Source organism: Oryzias melastigma, linkage group LG13, assembly GCF_002922805.2.
Source record: "Oryzias melastigma strain HK-1 linkage group LG13, ASM292280v2, whole genome shotgun sequence".
NCBI lineage: Eukaryota > Metazoa > Chordata > Actinopteri > Beloniformes > Adrianichthyidae > Oryzias > Oryzias melastigma.
The window spans coordinates 17,691,410-17,706,812 of record NC_050524.1 but is presented as its reverse complement, the minus strand read 5'-3'; the positions used below and the strand labels follow the sequence as shown (position 1 = coordinate 17,706,812).

The window sequence follows — 15,403 nt, the reverse complement described above, 5'->3', positions numbered from 1 at the left end:
ACTGATTTTAAACGTCGACTTGGGGGCGGGGCCAGCAGACCCCCAAGCTCACGTTTTTCTCGACGAGCCGCAGCAGTCGCCGCCTTTTTACGACCACAACGGGAAAAGACATGTACGAAGATATCATACTTAAAAGACTAAAAAACACTGACAAGTCGACAACTTCCTTTCAAGCTGCTTTCATTTTCAAGTATGCTACATTATGAACTGGAAAAAAAAAAAAAGATACTGTCACTGTAAAGAAACTGCTCAAACGATATTCACAAATGTACATTTAAGGCTTTGTTGTTTAGCACTAATAGTAGCAGCAGTGAAGCACTTCTGACAGACTTATGAACATGGTACAATATGTCATAAATCAATGTTTCGTAACAAAAGACTAAAGACGAGGAGCCTGAGCCAGTCAGTGAGGTTAAAGAAAGACAAGAACATTGCCGTCGCCGTGGGTTACGCACCACCAAACCGGTCTGCCACAACAGCAAGGCCGTCGATCCTTTCATCATCTCACAGCTGCACTGGAGCCACATGGAGCAGTAGTACGTTCAAAGAGTCCGAGTACACCGGCTGGATTTCCACATTCACTTTGTACAGAAGTTTGTTGAGGGGGGAGGGGGGGAAAGTTTGTCATGCTCACACTCACGCACACACAACACAAAAACTGCCAGCACAGAGGCCAGATCTGAAACCGTCGTCATGCTACTTTGGGTAAAAAACAAAACAAGACATCAAGCGTACCAAAGCGACATGAACCAAAAAGGGCCTTCGTTAAAAAAAGCTCTGCTGACAAACACACCCCCTTCTGGTGGGACAGAAGCCCTTCCTCTTCTGGATTTCCTGTCTGTCGTTTGTACCGACCCTCAAAGCTGACTTTTTTCTTCACATATCTTATATGCACGTACTGTATATATTACACACATTTAATATATTTTCACTCATATATTAAATTTTTCATATAGATATACACTTTTAGTTTGATTCATGAGGTGTTGGTAACATTTGTCAGCGAGAGGCTTCCGTCTTTCCCAGCATTCCTATGACAGGTTGTGGCTGCTGCGCGGGCGTCGAGTCACTCCTGGGGAGATGCTGATGCAGCCAAAGAAAAAACAAACAAACAAACAAAAAAAAACGGCTTGTTCAAAGCGCTTGGAGTGCAGGGCGCAGAATCCCAGAGATGCTGTAAGCCTGGAGAAACAGCCAGTTAGATCCACAGGGGGCGAGAGGCGTTAGACGACACGGGAGGCAGCCAGCGCTCCACACAGTAGGCTTTCAGCTACCGACCCGAACAGAACCGAACGGAGCCGGGCCAAGCGAGGGCGACAGAGCGAACAGAGGTGCAGCGGTGTGCTATGTGAGGATGTGAGCGGTGGAGGGAACGGAGACAAACTCGCGTAGAATATTCTTGGCCATTTCTACATTGTTCTGTGCAATCATCAGTGCCTTCTGGATGTCCTGGTACGAGTATCCCTGACTCATGAGGTGCTCGATCTCGCTGCTGATCTGGGGGTTGGCTTCTCCGCCGGCCGCTCCGGGGACAGGTGGGACGGGGCTGGGCCGGCGCTCGGAGTTGATCCGTCTGGGCAGAGGCTTTGGGGGTCTTTCTGGCGCTTCCAGAGGCTCCGACAAAGCTGAGCAAACAGAGGAGAGAAGCCTTTAGGTTCAGGCATCTAAAACCAGATGAAAAAGTCAAGACTCGGAAAAATGGGGCACAATGTCTCAATGCTCGACACCCAGCATTAAGGTGCTGGATTGGGGGGGTGTTGAGCTACCAAATGCTCCCAGGGCAGCTGTGTCTGCAGCTCACCCCTCCCCCGAGGATTGGGTCAAGTGCGGAGAACAAATTTCACATACCTGCAGTAAAAAAACTAACATTTTTTTCACAGCATCTTTTATATTTTCATTTACCAGAAAGCATTTTGCCGTCTAACATCTGACCTGTCACTATTAGAAACCTCAACTAGTTGTTGCTGGATGATTAACAGACAACGTATTCAAAGATACAGAGAATAAGCTGCAGCTCCAACTCGGTGTTAGATATGACTGGTTGTGAATGTCAAACTGCTATTCAGAGAGAATGCTCATGTCATGAGGGGAGAAGAAGACATTGTTCTTTACTCAGTGCCAACTCCAAATGACTCTACAACAACCTGGACCGACTCTCATTTAGGTTCCAGACGAGCTTTTTTAGGTTTTGGTTTGAGCGCTGTACCGGTCCGTTGTGGTGAAAAGAGAGCTGAGCCAGACAGCAAAGCTCTCAATTTACCGGTCGATCTTCGTTCCAGTACTCACCTATGGTCATGAGCTCTGGGTCGTGACCGAAAGAACGAGATCCCGACTACAAGCGGCTGAAATGAGTTTTCTCCGGTGGGAGGCTGGGCCCTCCCTTAGAGATAGGGGAGAAGCTTGGTCATCCAGAGAGAGCTCGGAGTAGAGCCGCTTTTCCTTCACATCGAGAGGAGCAAGATGAGGTGGTTCGGGCATCTGATCCGGATGCCTCCTGGACGCCTCCCTGGTGAGGTGTTCCGGGCATGTCCCACTGGGCGGAGGCCCCGGGGAAGACCCAGGACACGCTGGAGAGACTATGTTTCTCGGCTCGCCTGGGAACGCCTCGGGGTCCCTCCAGAGGAGCAGGAGTACGTGGCCGGGGAGAGGGAAGTCTGGGCATCTTTGCTTAGACTGCTGCCCCCGCGACCCGGTCCCCGATGAGCGAAAGAAGATAGATGGATGGATGGTTTGAGCATGAGGTTTTGTTTCCCCCCAAAAACTTTTTTTTAGAACTTATTCTCAACATTGTAGTCTCACCAAAACAATACTGACTGTGTGCTGCTGCTAGTTTACAATGGGGCCAGAGAAACAGTCCCATCAACCATAAACAGAACTCTCTACACATTAACCCATAAAAAGGATGGAAGCTGCACAGTTTAGGTGAAAGGAACAGAGGAGAATCCTCAAATAACATCTAGAAAGTCAGATTCTGAATATTGACTCATTTTTTGCTGCACGATATATAGGGCGATCGCCATCTTTTTTGGGCTGTCCGAATCTATCCTGAACCTAAAAATTATCCAGAAGTTCTATGATAAAGTATTGTACATCAACGCTCACTTCACTGCGTTTGAATGGTTTGACATTAGAAAAAAATGTATTTTTCTATAAATGATCCAAGTTATCCTCATCAGAACACAGTGCATTCATAATAGTCTTTGTAAAATATTCATATTTATCTGTTTTTTATTTCTGAAAATTGGGGATGTCATACTTAGTGATCATCAAAGTGGTAATCATGTGTCTGAACTACATTGAAATCCAGGGCACTAAATACTCCTGCACTTTATAATCTTTTAAGGGCTGAGGTGTTGCTTTTGACCTGGCTGAAAATGACTATAGATGCTGTATCTACACTCACAACTTGGTGGTAAATCACCTGAAGGATGTTTTTTTAATGACTTGTTTTTACACATTAGCTCAGGAATAATTCATTTACTCACAGGTCATGGAAAACATAGCTGCTCTTGGCAACAGTGGCAGATGTTCAGATGCTAACAGAGCTGGTTAAAAAAGACCAACGATTTGTGTCTGTATGGACTCATGCATGAAGCTGTGTGATGCATTTCCAGTTTAAAATAAGACCGCTCTCTTATTTCTGGTTGGGGCTATCTGAATACATCAGCTTAGCAAATATCAGTGTACTAATTCCTGGTATTGTCTAATTTTTGTTAATTCTTACATTGTTAGTTTGTTATTGTGTGTGACAAACTGACACTAAAAAAATAGTGACAAACCTCTAAAAACCCTCTGAGTGGAGTAAATGAAACACAACTAACAGGTCATAAAGATAAAGCCATCGATCATTAGATAAGTCTTTCATGCTAGTTAGCATTAGCCCAAATCAAAATGACAACGTTATTCACACGGAATTTTCTAAATATGTGCAGCCAGTGCTGAACTTCACTTCTGGTCCGCAGAGAACTGGAGGAAAAGTTAAGGTTAGGATTGCGGTTATGGTTTTGGTTAATGCATCAAGTAGTTCCCGATTGCAGCGCTGTCTGCACCTCACTGCGCTCCATGACAGCTAACGGGACTTAAAGATGAAATACTGCAACCAGTAACACAATTTAACCTTGGATGCACTTAAAGTACATGAAACAATCCAGCAATCTGCATCTTGCCTGCACCTATTACGTCTCGCCAGCATGAATTTCCATCAGAGTTTGAGCTGGTCACACGTAAATACTTACAAATAAAGTAAGCCTTATCAAGTTACCTTCCAAGTTCGCAATGTAGGACGACAAATACCATTTTTTGCTTTCTATATTTTGGAGTATTTTTCTAGAAATACAAACAATGTGCTGACATCATTTATTGTGACTCTTTGTAGCTCCAGAAGACATCCTGTGAACTCCACTCTGCTATTTCCATATAAACAACGATCCACTCCCCCGACTAGAAATGATTAAGCGTCCAAGTGCCGAATGTGGAAGTAGGTCGTGCATTTGTATGTGTTTGAGGGTTAAGGTAAATTCTGCAACATGAGAAGTGTGCTATGTGGTGTAGCTCACCGCACTTCAAACCATATATAGATTTTATAATGTATGTGAACTATTGTCATTCACTGTAAATAAAACATATCTAGAGTAAAAAGAAAAGTTGTTTGTTTTACTCTATGTAGCACTTAAAACGTGGGTAAAGGAAGGCAGATCCCAACAAGGATCAGTATGGCAGACACTGAGGGGGAATTCTATGGCTAAGAAACTTTTAAATAATAATGTTAATGATTTTTGGAAGGAGGTGCGAGCTTACAACACTTGTAAATCATCTACAGTGTACCAAGCAGTCCTGAAGGATTCTCTCATCACCGAGCTCTGGAGACAGCATTATACTGCTCTATCCAACTGTGTTCAGAGTGAAGAGCTTGAAATGGAAAAAGGAGAGTATGATGCAAACGTAGGGTTAGCTGGTATCAAGTGTCTGAAGCCATTTAGAAGCTCAGGAATAACAAATGATGTGGCTTTGACCAAATTACAGCTGAGAACCTTAAATATGCCAGCCCAAGGATTATTCCTCTCCTCGCTGTCTGTTTCACTGGTTGATCACTGTTATGGAGTGATGTCATCCACAGACCACGCGGTTTACTGCATGATCAGGTGAATATTCTTGTACGCAGGTTTCATTCAGGTTCAGTTACCACAAAGATGCTATTATTCAAGTTCACTACTGTACGTCTATAGTCCAACTATAAGGGAGCGAGCATGCAGAAGCTGCAGGTCTGCAGTGATGCCTTTAGGATTTTATTAAAGCAGAAATGTTGGTTTAAGGAATTTTAAGACACTTAATTTATGGTTTTATTCAACATCTAAATGTTTCTAAAAATAGAATTGCTCACCAATATTAAACACAGCACTTGTGGATAATGTCATTAACTGGAAGACTTAACAGACTGAATTAACATGCTCACATATATGAAGAAATGAAATAAATGCTTCACAACGATGAGTCAACTCACAAGCTGCAGCTCCAGCATCTGAATCCAGAGAAAGACGGCTGAAAGCCATAGTAGAGGAGGAGCAGGACGAGGAGGAGGAGGAGGATGAAGAGCCGATTTCTGAAAGAGTTCTCCGGGCGGGGGGCAGCGGCAGTCGGGGCTTTGGGCAGTCGTAATCGCTGTTAGCTTCCTCCACGTCTTCGGCTGCATGTTCTCTGGGACCGTTCGCCACGGATAAAGGTGGCAAATCGGAATAATCTGGAAGAATTTTTTAAAGTTTTCTTTTAGAGTACTTTCAAATCAGTTGAAGTGAAAAGTGCATAACACTTAATTTAAAAGCATCTCTAACATTCATCTTATAGATGTTGCAGGTAAAAGAATTCCTTAGATTTCTTATTTTTAAATAAATTATGGCTTCAAAAAGCTACAACTCTCACATAACAATCTTTGCATTTGCTGCTCAAGCTCAACTGAAAAGTGTCGTAAGAAGAAACGAAAAGTGACGCAGCCATTTCCTTCTCTGAGTTTCTGTCTGAACTTTCTAGTGCTCAGTCTGCTGCTGCCCTGCTATGTCATCTCCTCTAGCACAAAGCGTGGCTTGTGGTTTGAAGATGGCTGTCGCCTTCATTGTGTGAAACGTTGCTCTCAGATGCAGGTGTGCCGACCCACAGCAGCCAACTCTTACTGTCTGTGCGGTGATAGAAGAGGCGGAGCTTTGGTAGAGGTTCAAAATACCTGAATCTGTGGCTTGTTGTGACCTGGACTGGATGTGGAACATGGCTTCATACATGAAAGGTGCATCGTCTAGGTCAGCCGGCGTCGACCTAAAATCACATTTACAAGTTGAGAGAAAAGCAGCCATCACTAGGACTCAAATCCCTCGTTTTCTCTACTTGACGTGCTAAATGCAGATCCTCTGGGGGGTGTAAATACCTTGAGTTGGAACTAGAAGGTTGTGTCTGTGATTGGGGGGTTGACAGGGGTCTAGGGATAGGTGGGATTTCGGCTGCAGGGGGGGCGGTGATGGGTCGAGAAGAGGGGATCATGTATTCAGAGTCGTCCTCGCTGTCGTGGGTCTCATCTCCCGTTACTGGCCTGAAGACCGGAGACGGTCTGGAAACAAACCAAGTGGAGTCGTTTATAAAAGGTTCTTTGCTTCTATAGGAAGTTGAACTTTCACCGACCTTTTCACCTGCTTTCTGGCATATTTATAAACATACAAGACACTTTAAAGGCTGGATGTTCACAAAGAAATTAAAAACTTTTCTAAATGAAGGTAGAATGTTGTGGTTTCATGAGCACAGAGGGAATATTAGAGCATCCTTTTGTACCTGTTTGCCAGTGAGTAGATTGCATTGGCCGAGGCCGAGGGTTTCACTTTGGGGTTGTCATAATCTGGATTACTGAGTGTGCTGAAAATCTGGAAAGGAAGCAGAAAGAAAGTCATTGTGAACAATATATATATATTACATAAAAAAAGAAACTTTTGCAGTTTTTAAAAACTAACATAAATCTATCTTTCTACTTTGCAAAAAAAGAAGGGCTACATTTTGTTTTTCCCTCATGTTTTTTAAGCAAACATTACAGGAACACTTGATCAAGTAAATATGCAGTGTGGTGGCATGAACCATCGTTTCTATGACACACCACGATCCCTTCAACAGAAGGGGATAAAAAAAAAAGCCCACCCCACCGACGAAAATATTGGGAAATCCGAACCAAAACACTGACTGTAATTTCCCTGCATCCAAACACAAACTGTGATTTGGAGTTGGTCCCATTTCTGCTTGATCTGACGGCCAAACATTTGGCAGCCAGACCGCTTTGATCTGGCTGCCAAAATGCAGAATAATGACTTGTCCCTCCCTGAGCTACACTTCCTCTGCTCCACAGTCTGCTGGTGGTTTGCTGTCACGACACTCCGGCTGCAGGCTGCCATTGCTCTTGGTGTTTGCAAGCAGCTACCAAGCTGTGGACACCTGTGGCGTCAAACTCCTGCCGCAGTTTTTTGGGCTCACCTTTTACATCTCTGCTGCTCTGTAACGAGTAAAGCCCTGCTCGGTTTTCTGCAGCCCATGCTTGATCAGATGCTGGAATATCAAGCGGGTTGCTTCAGAAATAGATTTCTTTCAATACTGGCATCCTTTTCTAGTATCACTCATCGGGAATCCGTTTGTTTGCTTAAAACTTTTTAGACTTTACCAAAGCATTTTATCCTGTAGATTAATACCTGCTCCTGGACATATTATTTGTCCAACACCTCGTTCATGAGCTTTCGTTCCTATTTTGACCAACATGTGGTGCCAATGTGTTTCGTTAAGGGGTAGCTAGTCAAATTTCATTGTGATAAGAAAAGGTATTCCTCAAGGTTCCTCTCTGGGGCCATTATTATTTTATATTTTCACTAAAGACTATTACTCAAAATGTAATATCTAACTTTACTATGCTTACTTGTTAGAATGGTTATTATTTTTAATAGCACTGAACAGGCTTCTCACATAGATCTACGACTGTCAATCCTCATTTCACAACTGCTACTTCCAATTCTAGACTACAGAGACCTAATAGAGCTTAATAACCCCTCTGAATGTTTACTTTCTTTAGATGTAATTTATAGTAATCTTTGTCGTTTTGTCATTTGCGATTTAAAACATCTAAATAAATAAATTCAGAAAATAAAATTTGGTATTAACTTTTGTGTTGAGTGTTAATGCTTGTTCTAGTAACAGAGTAAAGGTCACAGATAAGTATGTGATGTGTTTTGGTTCTGACCAGTTGGTGGTCCAGACTGTTGGTACTGTTGTTGGTCTGGGACTCAGCGTGGTTGTCCAGAGCGGACGGCAGCGCCAGGGGCAGGGAGTGTCTGTTGGACAGATCCCTGACCCCTGCTCGGATGTCTCCCCCTAAACTGGACACTTGCGTGGACGAGGAGGAGGATGACGAAGACGAGGATGAAGATGAGATGGGCGCTTTGGGAACGGGCCTGGAGTTCCAGTCGGAGAGAGGGCGGTTGGGGGGCGTAGGAGGGAGCTTATCTCGAAGGGGTTCCACTGGGGTGGAGGGTAGAGGCCGTCTCTGAAGTCGGCCATCAGGGGCCGCCCCGGCTGTGTGGGGCCGGTCGGGAGGAGGGGGAGGGGGAAGCTCCCGCAGTGAGGGGGGCGGAGGAAGAGGCTTGTCTTTGTGATGAGTAGCTGCCTAGAAGGGGAGCAGAGAGGAGATTCCTGCTTTAAACGTCTTTAATTTATTCTGTGGAAACGATTCATTCACTAAACAAACCACTATGATCAGATTTGTCATGTCTGAGAATGCCTGCATAAACCACAGCCCATCTGTAAGCATGAGTGTTCACATTCCACATTTTAATGGCTGAGAGAACACCAAGACGCGGTTTGAAATATTCCATAAATAGGATGCCAAACGTACGGTCTAGTGGTTTGCTTTGACTGGTAAAATCAGGTTATGAACAAGATGTACTAATTTTTCTAGGAATGCAGTAAGTCTTCATTTAAAATTTTACTTTTTTGTAGGTACAGACTAACATTAACACTAAGACAAGAACTTTTCACACACCTGCCATGCTGTACTGGAGCATTTCAAATTCTATTTTTTTATTATTTCTGTAAACATTTACTGTAATTTAATTAGGAAAATTAGTCTTGAGTTGAATTAGACAATTAGCTGCAGCATCATGAACGGGATTCTTTACACATATATATATTTATATCATTCAAACAACTATTTTGCTACTAAAAGAAGACTGCCTTTAACAGGGGCAGGGAATAACACTTTGAAATACTGTAACTCTTCAACCGTTTAAACAATTTTTACAGTAGTAAAGTTTTGTATTTCAACACAAAGTTGCTTTTCTCAACTTGTGAGTGAGTTGGAAACACGTTACTTGCTTTAACAGTTAAAGAGTTACTGTAATTCAAAGACTGCTGCTCCGATCATCTCTTGATATATTTTAAAAATAATTTCCAGTGGTCTTTTAATATGCTTTATGCCGATTTTAGGCAAAAAAACTTGTGCTGTTTGCTAGGATATAGTTTCTTCCGCTCCTCGTTGCAGAGTGCTCAGAGTTTGTGGTCCACCCAGCGTATTTTCTACATCACAAATAAGTTCCTTTTCAAACTGGATTTTTTTGTCTGCTCCTGATTCACACAGATTTACATAAATAAATATTCAGAAATGAAATGTTTCGCTTAATTTCCTTTAAATATGTCCTCAATCATGAGAAAAATGCTACAAGAACATGATAAACACTTTTCATTGGAGTGAGTCTTTAAACACTGTTGTGTATTTGCTCTTACCTTACTGGTGACCCCCGGACTGGAAGCACCAGAGGTGCTTGGAGGTCTGTGTGGTAACAGATCGAGTCTGGGAGGCACTGGAGGAAGAGAGGACTGAGGGGCTGTGGACATGGGTGAAGGGGGGCGTTCCACCTGATCACACATATAAAAAATCATCATATATGCTGAAAATATACTTTTTTTTTTATAGAAACCTCTATAAATGACTTTAGTTCAGACATGCCCACATCTTTTTGTTATTCAGTGTGTACCAACCCTGCCGTAGGGTTCTAGACATAAAAGGAAAGGGTTACAGGAAAAATGTGATCTCAGGTATTTGACTATTCTCATGTTAGTCCACAGTTTCTCAGAGGCACACAAAGACGTGAGCTTGGAGAACACCCCAGATCTTAACTATTAAAGCAGTAAAAACACTTTTGCTTTAGCAGCATGAAAACTGGAGATATAAGTCTTAGAGGAAGTAAAGGGTGAAGAAAACAGTGTTTCATCTTCAGAGTTTGGTTTCTTACATATCAAGGGAAAATGTGAAGAAAAAAAAAAACATGAAAAACAATTTTTAAAAATGGAAAACAGCAGGGAAAGCTGGCTCTCTGGAACAGAAACGACTATCTGAAATTAAATCCAGGCTTTTCCAGTCTCACTTTTGCAGAGGCGAGTTCTTTCATCATAAGGTGGGGGTCTTCCAGCCTGTCGTCGTCATCGTCGTCGTAGCTGGGCGAAGGTGCACCTTCAGCTCCCAGTGTGCCTCGACAAGAGCCTCTGCTGTTGTCCTTGGGGTCGAAAGGGTCGACGACAATGGGCTCCGTACCTTTAATCTCGCAGCGGCAGAAGGGACATCCCGTGCCCTGGCCCTCCGACTCCTGCGGCGCCATCAAAAACACATGATTTTACAGTGTGCCTCCCAACAGTTAGAAGCTATGAGTGGATCGTGTTCTCGTACCTGCCAGGCAGTGAGACAGGAGGTGCACATGAGATGGCCACAAGGTTCAATCTTCACGTCTTTGTCATTCTCTGCACAGATCTTACAGAGCTGGAAAGTGGAGCCCATCTCACAGTACAGCTCATATTGCTCCTAAAGGAAAAAGAGAATCAATATATTATTTGGAGATTGTTTTTTTTAATTTTCAGAAATATTTTTAATACATTAAAAAATATCAAACGTTTTCTAAAACTAAAAATTGTGCAATATTATCACAATATTACTGATTAACAGAAGATACGATTAAGGATTTTAAGACCTTTTTAAACACAGTTTAAAATCTAATTTAGGATTGTATGTAGTTTTTAGCTTTACATGTGCGATTTGAACGCTCTGTCTGTGCAGTTAACGTCAGGATTTTCCACTAACCAGTTTTAACTATGATGAGTAATTCCTATTTTCAAGTAATTTCTCCATGAATTTTAGGGCTGCCACAAATAGTTGATTAGTCGACAACTAATCAAATATTGAAATAGTCGACAAGTAATGCAATAGTCGATTAGTTGTTTATTCAACATTTACAAATTTTAAATGCACGCTGTCTAATGCTGCGTTTGCCATTGTCTTTGATACATGCGAAGAACTGCTAAGCCAGGTCAGTAGTGATGTCACTGAAGTTCTAGGAAGACTTGGGTACCAGAACAACTGCTAATGGAGCTTGAAATTTGGGAAACATAAAAAAAGAAAGAAAAAAAGTGTCCAATGCAATATCTGTAAGGCAGAACTTGTGTTCCACGGTAACACTACGGCAATGCATGAAGACCTGAAGAGGAAGTATGATAACGATGAAGAGGGAACGTTATTTAGGTAAGCTGAGCTAACATGAGCGCAACAGATTAAAAAAAAAAAAAAGATGATCCTCCAAGATGGTGGAGTAATCTGTGATTAGTCGACTATTAAAATAACCGTTTATGGCAGTCTTAATGAATTTGCACTTTACCATCTTCCAGCACAGATGAGCACAAGTTAGCCAGCTAGCTGAAGTTAAAAATTTATGTCCAGTTTATGACCTTATGAAGCAGCAAATCCTGGAAGTCTTTTTTTTTTTTTGTAAAAGGAAGTCAAATCACATTGATGAAAAAAATGTTTAGGACCAACTCACGTGAATTTAAGCCAATCTACCGGTAATGCTTTTGAAGGCCTTATTGTAGTAAAATTTGATTTAAGATCTTTTAAGAATTTGTAAATAACCTGTATCAATTCACATTCCTTTAAAAGTGTTATAAGTGATATCCTCAATGTTACAACTTCTTCTAAAATCACATTTTAAACAACATAAATGTTGTATACTAATTCAGACTATACTTTTATTTAAACTGATTTAACTTTCAACAGTTCTTTCGCCTGTACTTTGTATTTAATCATTCCTTTCGGCATTTCTTCTCGACTAAAAACTTTTTTTTGAGTATTTGTGTCAACCCAAACAACTCACTCAACTTAAAAAAAAGGTACAAATACAGTAGATAAATTAAAATGAACAAGCAATTATACTAAAACATTTTTAGCAACATTACAGAGAATAATGAATGGATGCACAATCATCTGACCTGTGTGACTTTGATGTGGTCTTGAGGCGAGGGCTCACACAGCCCTGTCAGGTCGGGGTTTTGGGTTCGGCCATCGGGGAATAAATAACTAAAAATGAGGAGAAACGTTAGTGTTTGACATGTAAATGTCTAAATAACCTTAAATGAAAAGTTTCAGAAAATTAACAGTCTGGTGGTTTAGGACTAACAAGAACATGGAAGACAGGAGTTACCTTCTGACTAAAATTTGGATTTTTTTTTTGATACAAAACATGACTTTTAAACAAGAAATAAAAAAGAGAAGCCTTTTATATACAGTTGCACCAAATGAAGACCACAAATCTCTCAATGAAACACAGAACAGCAGCTCCTAAGTTCACATGGAAAGCCACAAAAAAAGGAGCAATCAGTGGACTTACAATCCTTCCCTAAAACCGTCGATGAGGGCCTGGAAGAGGGGTTTGTTATGGGGAATGGTCTGGAGAATGTTTCCGTCTGCCGTCACATAACCAATAGCCCACTGGCCCAGCCGCGTACAGCTCAGCCGGAAGATGTAGCTGAGGAGACAAGAGTTTATTTACCGAAAACAGAAAAGTAACATTTAGTACTTACAGTACTAACATTTGTTAGAATAGATTAGCTTTGAAGAAAAGTTTTAAACTCAGTTGTTATATTAAGATTTTCTACAACATAATGATGTGTAGTAGGAGAAAAATCCCACATTTAGAGCATTTTGGACAAAATTATGATAAGATCTTCTTTAGGAAGTCCCACTATACGCATAATTGAATGAAAACGACTTCAAGACCTTCAAATAGCTCCAGCAAAGATGGTGATTAGGGTTAGCACACACTAACACAATAAGACTGTGTAATTACAAGCTCTTTATAGTTATGTTGATTTTGAGCATAAAAGTGGAACGACTGCTGCATCCATTAAACCAGCAAATAAACTAGTGACAGCGCTCTAAATTACAGGACAAAAACGCTGCGCTCACACTGCAGCGACTGCTCGGATGTCAGAGCAGCTCCACGCAGGCCCGGCCTGCAGAGTGACATCAGCCCGCGCGGCACAATTAAGCCATTGATGGAAGGTACCAGTTCCACCCCCCCGCCCCAATGCTGGTCACATTTAGCCCTCCCTCAAAAATCACAAACAACGTAACGTAAACGGAAAGTCGGTCTGGCAATAAGTTTGAAGCCGTGTCCGCCCGTGCAAAGTCGGGAAAAACCAGAATATAAAAAAATAAAACAGAATACAAAAACTACATTGAGAACAAAAGTCTCAGTTCTGAGATCAAAATGTCCTAAATCTTTAAAAACAAAACGTTCAAAGTAGCAAATTAAAATATGAAATGTTTATTTTCAAAATCTTTTGCAAAATAGTCAAAAAAGTGCAAAAAATTTAAAACATTTTGCCATATTTGGGATAACACAAGAGCAAGATTCAAGATAGCACATCTAAAAATATGTCACACACGCAAAAAGATATTTATAAACATAAAATAAAAGATTTTAAAAGAAAATATTTTCGTTTTGTAGTTTGAACTTTTTTTTTTTAACTGAACTAAAATATTGATCTCAAACCGGTGACTTTTGTTCTCATTGTGGTGGCACAAATCTTACTTCATAGATGACAAAACGTCTTTCTGTGAAGGTGTGGTTACAACAACCTGGATGCCAACTGTGTTGACTAATATGTAGGTGTGTGTCTTTGTGTTTGCCCTGTAAAGCATCTGGGTCATTGTGCCTCACCTGCCAGGCTTGTGGATAAACTTTTGTAGCCGAGCTTTGACCTCATCGTAGGTGAGGAAAGCCATGTACCCCGGGTGAGTAACTGCCAAGCTGTTCCAGTTCCGCAGCAGTGATGACCAGGGCTACACAAACAGGGAAGATAGAGTCATCGAAGACGGTAAAGAGGGGAAATACTAGCAAAGTGCAGTAAAACGAGCACACAAATGACGTTCACACTGCATCATTTGTTTTTTTTATTTTAAGTGATTTGACTGAACTTCAGTTTTAAAAAAATGGGTGAAGCTTTCTAAGGAAGCAGATTGAATGTGATAGGTGTTTGAGCTTTCAGGACTCATTCTAAAGTGAAAGGAAGAACAAACAAACCACACAGGAAATGACTGAATAGAAGCTTAAAAAAGGCAGCGAGTCAAATAAGCGAAGGTTAAAAAAAAAGAAAAAAAAAGACCAGAACAGAACAAGCTCCCTTTGTGTAATTTATCCTAAATTAAAACTTAATGCCGACCATAAAAGTCCAATTAAAAAGGTCAAAACTCACTTCCTCCGGTAAGCTTGATGACATTATGATGAAGGCTTTTTTGTGCTTCATAAGAATTGTCTTTTGTCTCAGTGCAGCATAAAACAAACCCAGCGAGGAGCAGTGTCACTTAGAATAAAGATTAGACTGTGCAGATGTGATATTAGAGGCTTTGGATAAGGATTAGCTAATTAGCCTGTCTGTAATATTTATAGAGGCCTTTTCCTTCATTTGCATCAGCAGTGATCACGTCTGCATTGTGGTTTCATACATCACATGTTAAAAAGACTTGAGTGAAACTGATAATAAATGTCGTGTTTTGTTTCACATTATTGATCTGACAGTTTACTTAGTGATAAAGGCTTTTGGGGCAAGTGGAATCGATGATCTGAGATGTGGGGAGCTGAGAGAAAGCAGGTTTTAACATATACAGAACTAAGTTTGGTTAAGCCAAATTTTTGATTCTCTGACATATGAACTGTTGAAAACCATTATTCATTGATAACTGCTAAACGAATGATTTGAAAGCTTTTAAGAACTTCAGTTGTGTTTGTTTGTGGTAAAAGCGAACCAGAGGAAGCGTTTTTCTAACTATGGTGCAATTTCCGCCGTCTTTCTGTTTCACATCACAAAGTCATGTCAAGGCTGCACTTGAGAAAGCTCTTTTCATTGTTTTATCGTGTTGAGAGTGTGACTGCTACAAATAAAACAAAGAAAGGTACAAAAAACTTGTTATTTTTCATCCACTTAAAGGATTAGTTCAAGATCTCAAGGCTTACAGGCAAGAACCTGCCAATGCGTTTCATCTAAATCATTTTCATCCATTACATGTCTTGGCTAG

At 41.2% G+C, this 15,403-nt stretch overlaps 1 protein-coding gene across 1 annotated transcript in view; it reads right to left on the bottom strand.

Moving 5' to 3' along the window:
• Positions 1-167: 167 nt before the first annotated feature.
• Positions 168-15,403, bottom strand: part of cbl (Cbl proto-oncogene, E3 ubiquitin protein ligase) — a 33,761-nt gene continuing 18,525 nt past the window's right edge. The window contains exons 5-16 of the mRNA XM_024277907.2: positions 14,049-14,170; positions 12,714-12,851; positions 12,316-12,403; positions 10,730-10,861; positions 10,431-10,649; positions 9,790-9,921; positions 8,252-8,674; positions 6,811-6,899; positions 6,413-6,592; positions 6,215-6,303; positions 5,501-5,737; positions 168-1,625 (exon numbers count right to left, since the gene is read on the bottom strand). Of these exons, the coding sequence (XP_024133675.1) occupies positions 1,345-1,625; positions 5,501-5,737; positions 6,215-6,303; positions 6,413-6,592; positions 6,811-6,899; positions 8,252-8,674; positions 9,790-9,921; positions 10,431-10,649; positions 10,730-10,861; positions 12,316-12,403; positions 12,714-12,851; positions 14,049-14,170 (2,130 nt within the window). The 3' untranslated portion in view covers positions 168-1,344. The remainder of the gene's footprint in view (positions 1,626-5,500; positions 5,738-6,214; positions 6,304-6,412; positions 6,593-6,810; positions 6,900-8,251; positions 8,675-9,789; positions 9,922-10,430; positions 10,650-10,729; positions 10,862-12,315; positions 12,404-12,713; positions 12,852-14,048; positions 14,171-15,403) is intronic.